This window comes from Eurytemora carolleeae, unplaced genomic scaffold (assembly GCF_000591075.1).
Source record: "Eurytemora carolleeae unplaced genomic scaffold, Eaff_2.0 scaffold70, whole genome shotgun sequence".
Taxonomy (NCBI): domain Eukaryota; kingdom Metazoa; phylum Arthropoda; class Copepoda; order Calanoida; family Temoridae; genus Eurytemora; species Eurytemora carolleeae.
The window spans coordinates 87004-94702 of NW_019396054.1; the positions used below are offsets into that span (position 1 = coordinate 87004).

The 7699-nt window shown below is 35.1% G+C and overlaps 1 protein-coding gene across 1 annotated transcript; it reads left to right on the forward strand.

The window, feature by feature from the left end:
• Positions 1-27: 27 nt before the first annotated feature.
• LOC111706557 (uncharacterized) lies at positions 28-6759 on the forward strand. The gene is made up of 6 exons (XM_023479456.1): positions 28-61; positions 96-132; positions 1303-4186; positions 4531-4616; positions 5095-5174; positions 6331-6759. Exons 2-6 carry the CDS (start codon positions 112-114, stop codon positions 6518-6520), a joined length of 3261 nt encoding a protein of 1086 aa, XP_023335224.1. The 5' UTR covers positions 28-61; positions 96-111; the 3' UTR covers positions 6521-6759.
• Positions 6760-7699: the final 940 nt, after the last annotated feature.

Consider the following 7699-nt stretch of genomic DNA (forward strand, 5'->3'; position numbering starts at 1 on the left):
GTTAGGACTAATTAACTTCACTAGGGCAGACATGAAGAAAATAATACTTTTGGTAACTTTTCTTAAACTAAACATGTTTGGTTAGGACTAATTAACTTCACTAGGGCAGACATGAAGAAAATAATACTTTTGGTAACTTTTCTTAAGCTAAACATGTTTGGCGAACACTCCCTTTAAGCTAAACATGTTTCGCGAACACTCCCTTTAAGCTAAACATGTTTCGTTAGGACTAATTAACTTTCCGTTAAGGGACTGTACAAGCGTAATTTCAAGTGACCTGCAAGGTTGGCATTGTCCGATTTACAATGGTACACATCAAATCTGATAAAAAATAAATGTGGAAGATAACGACGTTTTTCTGACTCAAAAAGTGTTTGATTCTGATCGTCTCTTCGTTGTTTCTTTTAATGAGCGGTAAATACAAAATTTACTTTTGCGGAAAACCCACAAATGAAAATAAACAGTTTACAAGAACAAAAACATTGATATCTAATTCAAGTTTGATCCGACAAAGCTATTAATGATACCGTTGTAAATCAGTCATTGCCATCCTTGCACTTGAAATTACGCTCACAGTCCCTTTAATATACAGGGTTACCCACAAACACTATAAAATTAATGACGACCCAAAGCTGTTAAAAGATAGAACCTATATAAAGTTTAACTTGTGTTTTTGTCAAAACTATATTTTATCAGGGATTGATGAGTTGGCAAAGAGTGAAACAAAGGAATTGAGTTTCTGCCACAAACTCTGATTTTCTAATCTTTGCAACTTGATGTTGTAGATCTCTGATATTTCAAACTATAAATTCTGTTAGGTTAAATAGTATGAGTTAGAAATATGAAAGGTTTAAACCGTCAAGTTACAAAGATAAGGGGATTAGAAAATTTGAATTTTTGGCAAAAACTCAATTATTTTACAATTTTATCTTGTCTATAGTTTATCTTGTCTATTGTTTATCTTGTCTATAGTTTATCTTGTGTATAGTTTATCTTGTCTATAGTTTATCTTGTCTATAGTTTATCTTGTCTATAGTTTATCTTGTATATATTTTATGTTTTCTATAGTTTATCTTGTCTATAATTTATCTTGTCTATAGTTTATCTTGTCTATAGTTTATCTGGTGTATAGTTTATCTTGTCTATAGTTTATCTTTTCTATAGTTTATCTTGTCTATAATTTATCTTGTCTATAGTTTATCTTGTGTATAGTTTATCTTTTCTATAGTTTATCTTGTGTATAGTTTATCTTTTCTATAGTTTATCTTGTTTATAGCTTATTTGCAGCTGCTTTTTATTCAGTTTGGAGTTTTGGTGGTTTGTGTGCAAGCTTACAGGGTTGAACGATACAGAGTGCCCCGGAAGCAGGCTAAAATACTACCTGCCTCAATTCAATCAGAAGACGATGCTATGATTGAAGATTTCAAAGCTAGGTTTCAAACAGAAGACGTTGATGTTAAGGATATTGATGTAATTGATGAAAACATTGAATATGATGATAATGTTGCTATAGCAAGTGCACCTCTAGAAGAGCTGGAGAAGCTGCCAATTCCAGTCCCAAGGAAAGCACATTTTCAATCCATTCCTGAAAGTCCACAAGATGATCAAGACCATGAAGAGCAAAATATGAAAAAAGATGAAGATGGAGAAACGAAAGAGGACAATGTGAGTATGCAAGAGGTATTTGCTGGTAAAGAAATACTTGGCAATCATGTGGACTCCCGTGAGGATGAATCTATATCTGTTCCACCTGTTGGAGCTCTCATGCTTTGCTCTTTCTTTGCTACACAGCACTATGTGCCAAGCTTTTGCTTTAATCAGAAGGGTAGAGAGGATGAATCTAGACCAGGACTAAGAAATGTTTGTGACTTTTATGCTGTACGTGGTTATCTCCCATTCTTCTGCAAGCAAATTAGCCCAAAAGGTAGGAAAAGAACTTCAGAGCAAAAAATGCGCACAGAAAGTGATGTTGCTGCAGATACGGTCTTAGAACAGTTTCTTAGGGGTGGTGGACTTTTCCCCATAATTCCAGTCAAACTTCTGGAGAAGGTTCAAAGGAAGCAGGGCAAACAGGATGATGAAGAAAATGCATCTGAAGTTGAGAGCAGTGGTGAAACTGAAGATTTTGGTGAAAATGAAAATGTTCCTGAACAGGAAGCAGGGGATTTGGATGATGGCGAATACAATTACATTTATGATCCAATTCTGTCCCAGCCCCAGCCTGTACTCATTGATCCTAACACTGGTTTTCCCATTGATCAGAAGAGGGCCAATCTGACATTTGGACAAATATTAGGAGGAACCTTGGCTGCAGGCGCAGGTCTGGCTTTATTGAACAATTATATTAACAAGCCTAAACCAGGTTATAGTCAACAATACAACCCATATCAACAACAAAATGGATTCAACAATCCTTACAACAATCAACAAGGAGGATACAACCCATACCAACAACAAGGGCCTTACAACCAGTATCAGCAACCAGGAGGTTACAACCAGTTTCCCCAACAAAATGGTGGGTATAATCCATATGCTCAGCAGTACAACCCTTACTTGCAATCATCGTTCGGATCCTATGGTGCTTATGGAAGAAGCCTTACAAAATTGGCAGCGGAGCAGTTGAAAGCCAGGCACCATTTAGAACAAGCTTCTTTAAAACAAGCTGTTGATGATAAGAATGCCCGGAGAAGTACATTTAATAAACTAGTAGTGGGTGGATTGGGTGTAGCTACGGCTCTTGCTGTTACAAACAGTATTTTCAGCAGACCATCCTATGGATCATCATACTCGTCATATAATGGGGGTTATGGCAGCCAAATTAGACATCATAGTCATGGAGGATATGGAGGATACAGCGGTCATGGCAACAGATATCCAACTTACGGGAGCCGCTTTCCTTATTACAGATCTGCAGGGGTTGGAATTGGTCCTCTCTTAGCAAAGTGTAAAAATGGAAATTGTGGAATTGCCTCAACTGGAAATGAAGTAGTGACCCCTGAAGATTGCTTAGTAGATTATTACTTTGAGTACAACACCAAACAATACTTCATTTGTGATGACAAAGCGGTAAAGTGGGCCAACCTGGGTGAAGGAAAGGAGTCTGAAGACCATTTCATCCCCAAGCGTGTAAAGAGGGCTGATGAACTTGAAAATGAAGAAGAAGACTCCGGAGAACCAACTATCAACTCTAACAATAAGGAAGATGAAGGCTTATCTCAAGAAGAAGATATGATAATGCCAGCAATGGATGAGCAGGATGTTTTCCCAGCTGATGTTGATGGCAAACCAACAACAGTTAAAAAACTGTTGGAACGAAAAAGAACAAATTTTGCCTCGGCTCCAGTTGCTGATCTAGGGCGTGGATCATTAAACAACTTGGTAGCTGGTGGTTTAGGTCTTGGAGCAGGTGTATATCTTGCAAACAAATTTACAAATCCAAGTTACATATATAATACAGGATATAGAGGTGGATATTTTGGAGGATATGCTGGTGGAAGGCCATATACAGGATATAGTGGAGGATATGGAGGCAGTTACAATGGAGGATATTTTGGAAGAACTGAAGATGAAAGAGAAGTTCTGGCAACTGATGAAACTGGAGATATTGCAACATTAGATGAGTTTGGAGATGTTCTTGTTCTTGATAAATTTGGAAGGGAAAAACTGTCAACAGGACAAACCTTAGCTCTTGGAGCTATTGGAGCAACTGCAGGATATTTCCTGGCTAACAAGTTTTCAAACCGACCATCAAACCAGCAGCAGTTAGAACTTTCATCACAGCAGTACGGTGGATACCCTTTGCAATCTTCAAGCGGATATCCTTCCCAATCCTTTGGTGGATATCCATCACAATCGTTCAGTGGATATCCTTCCCAATCCACCAACGTAAATCCTTTCCAATCCCTCAGCGGATTTACATCTCAATCATTCAGTGGTTATCCATCACAATCAAACAGTGGATATTCTTCCCAATCCTTCAATGGATATCCATCACAATCAAACAGTGGATATTCTTCCCAATCTTCCTATGGATACAACGGCCAACAAGGGTTTGCTGGTCAACAATCTACAAACAATGGATACAACGGACAGTATAGCTCTGGATATCCAAGCCAGCAGTTTACACAAAGTTTTGCGGGACCGAGCCAAACCTCTGCAAACAGTGGATACTACGGATCATCTAATGGTAAACTAAAACATTTTATTAAAATTACAAATATATTTTCATTGTTTACAATTTACTTTTTTAAGAAAAGATTTTTTAATGATCTTAAAATTCTACTTGTTCCAGCTAAACTTTTTTTTCAGTCGTCGTCGCACATATCACTACAATAAAGACGACCTTCGATTTGAATTTTGATTTTATATCAAGCTGTTAAACAGCATGGATACACATAAACATAGACTTTTATTACTTGTAAACTTGTATTACAAAAAAAGCTTGTTAACAATCAAAACTTAAATAAAAAAGTCGTCTTCATTGTATTTATATAATCTCCTGCCATTGTATGAAAATCACAATTCTTTTAGGAAACTACCATTCATATCCACTAGACATCAACAATCTTAGGACTTTTGCAATTGCAAATATCATTGAAAGCGACAATATTGGAGAGGTGAGTATTTTTGTTGTATTTCATTCTTTCGGATCAAATAGTCAAAGTTTGTAATATCAAAATTTAAGAATTAGAAAATAAAAGTTTGAGGCAAGTTTTCAATTCTTTTCTCCATGAACTCAGAATTCTTAAGTGAGATTAAAAAAAGTTAAGCCTAAAATTTTTTAAATTATCAAGGTTTGAAAAGGTAAAAACTGTCTGTAATCTGTAAAACTGGGTGAAATCATTATTCTAGAGTAGGACTATGCAAAGTTTTGTTAATTGACTGAAGTTTTTGAAAAAACGCGTAAAATTCCGTCCAGGAACAGAACGAACTAGTTTTAAAAAACTAACATGTTACTCAGTGAACCTTTTTGTCAAAAAAAATTGAACCAATCATGAACGAGATTGAAAAATAAAGCAACGTGCCCAGATCTATTTCGGATTATTTGTAAAAAAAAAATGGCGCGGCATTTTATAATCCCACTTCCGGTTCTAGGTTGAACAGGAGGCAGGAGAATATGAATTAGGCTGCAAACCTTATGTTGCTTTTTATATTGGGAAAAAACCATTTTACAGGTATCCAGAGAAACAAAGTCTTTTTCACAGTTTACAACCATTTCTTTTAACTTCTTTTTACTAGTGAATTTTTGAGGATAGGGGTTGTATAGGAGCGGGGGCGGTGGGGGGGGGAGAAAGTTTAAGAACAAAAATCTCTTCATACGTTATTGAAAAAATGTGATTTTTAAGAAATAATTTATTTTTAAAGGGACTTTTGACGGTTTTTCAGGTGAATCTTTGCTCAATAGATTGGTATGTCGGATTTACAGCGATGCCCTTGAAACCTTAATCCTTAATGAACAAAGTAACAATGAACAAGATATAAATATTTTCATCTTGAAAATTCTGACAATTTTCTTCATTTTCTATGAAGCATAAACTTTTACAGAGCTAGGAACTTTTGAATGGTGGATATCGGGATTAATGCCTGATCCAATCTTTTCCTTAATCTCCAAGTTAAATTATGCTTGTTCTCTTCTTGTTTTTAATCTCCAGAGCTGGGAACTTTAGAATAGTGGATATCGGGATTAATGCTTGATCCACTCTTTTTCTTAATCTCCAGATTAAATATTGCTTGTTTTCCTCATGAATTTAATCTCCAGATTAATTAACAGATCGGGATTAAGGATATCACATTCTAAAGTTTTCATCTCAGATTAATTAACCGATCGGGATTAAGGATATCCCATTCTAAAGTTTTCAGCTCAGAGCAACCAAAATTGAAAATTTGCATTCCTTTATAAAAAGCTGGTTTTTTGGTATGCAACCATTTTCATTTAATCCCACCGGGATATTTTCATTGAAAGATACTTTGAAAATCTACAAAGGCAAAAAAAATCCGCAAAATCCACAAGCCCTCGGGTTTATCATTGAATCCCCACTTTAAAAAGGAATGTCATTTAACCTCTGCAGACAAATTAGAATCAATGGAAACTTAAACCCCCGAGGGATTCAATGATAAACCAGAGGGCGTAGCCCAAGGGTTTATCATTGTTCAGCTAAACTAAAAAAAGCTGAATATCGCATTCATGGATGATATAGGGCTAAGGTTTAAAGGGTATCGTTGTAAATAATGCCACTCTATCAATGGAGTCTCTTGAAATTACATGTACAGTCCCTTTAAGTCAATTATTGAATTTTTGCTAGTCTGTAGTCTTAACTCATTATTTTTCAGATGCAAGGGTGAGACTTCAGGACGTATAACACAGGACTTAGTTCCGGAGAAAACCGGATATGGATGGAACATTCCTTATGTTTCAACTGGAACAGGTTCCTCAGTTTCCGCATTTGTTCCTGTCGGATCGTATCCGGACAACTACGAGTATTATGAAAAAAATAAAATTTTTCTGGAACAGTTTTCCTAATTCAATAGTTGTTTTACGCAACAAATTCGCATCGCTTCCAATTCCTCGATCTCATTTCGTATCTTATTAATTGCCTAAATGTTGTTTTTCTACCAAAAAAGTTCCCAACTTTAATAAAATTGTATACAACCCTTATCACATGAACTTTAGTATTTTTTATGGTACAATCTAAAACTTCTAGAGTATCTAAATTTATATGCATAAATTGTGTTCATTGAAATATCAATTATCAAATCTACGTCTTTCATGATTTTAATATTTTTGCATTTTGAATAAAATAAATTTTAAGAATTAATAAATAGTTAATCTGCAGATCAAATATAAAGAATAAAAATAAGTGAAGGTCTAAGAAATACAGAGGTAGCAACAACAAAAAACTTTAGAATTCATAGTTTGAGAAATCGAAGTTCTACGACATCTGGTTACAAAGATAAAGGGATAAAAATCTGAGTTTGTGGCAAAAATGCATTTCCTTTGCTTTTCTCTTTTTCATAAAATCAAAATTAGAATCGTAAATTAGTAATGTCACATAAAGTTGGGTGATTTTAATTATGGTTCATGCAGTGCAGTGTAGTAATCTATATAGAATTAGGCTTTTAGAGCTCTTCGCGACCATGTCCTATTTAATTTGTAAACATTTTCTCTTTAAATACATTGTTAAACAAAACAAAAAAACAAATTCGCGGATTTTATAAACAAAAATTTCGTGGATTTTCAAAACTTTCAAAAACCAAATTTCGTTAGAGGCATACCTTTTGAAAATACGATCGCGCATGAACCTTCCTTGGGGTCACGTGAGGTCCCACGAAAAAATTGGGCCCGATCAATTCAGCCGTTTTGATGTTTATTGTTTACAAACAGAAACCCAAGGAAAGTATTTATGGATGCTTGTTCGTGTGTCTACGTTTGTATCAAATAAACGTCAAAACGGCTGAACCGATCCGGCTCAAATTTTTTGAGGGACCTCATATGGCCATAAAGAAGGTTTATGAATGGCCATAATTTAAAAAATTTGCCTGAAAAAAATCATTTTTTCAATATCTACGAAAAAATCAATAAATCCACGAAAATGTACTTGTTCTTAAATTTAAAAAAAAAGAGGACAACTGTGTTCTGGTTCTGTCAGGAGTGAAAATTTCGAGAAATCAAGTTTTTTAAGAAGTTTTTGCGTGGTTTGCT

Coding starts and splice junctions, on each gene's coding strand:
- LOC111706557 (XM_023479456.1), top strand. CDS start 112: ATGAAGAAAATAATACTTTTG. Junction 133..1,302: donor TGAAGAAAATAATACTTTTG/GTAACTTTTCTT, acceptor CTTTTTATTCAG/TTTGGAGTTTTGGTGGTTTG. Junction 4,617..5,094: donor AAAGCGACAATATTGGAGAG/GTGAGTATTTTT, acceptor TTCCGGTTCTAG/GTTGAACAGGAGGCAGGAGA.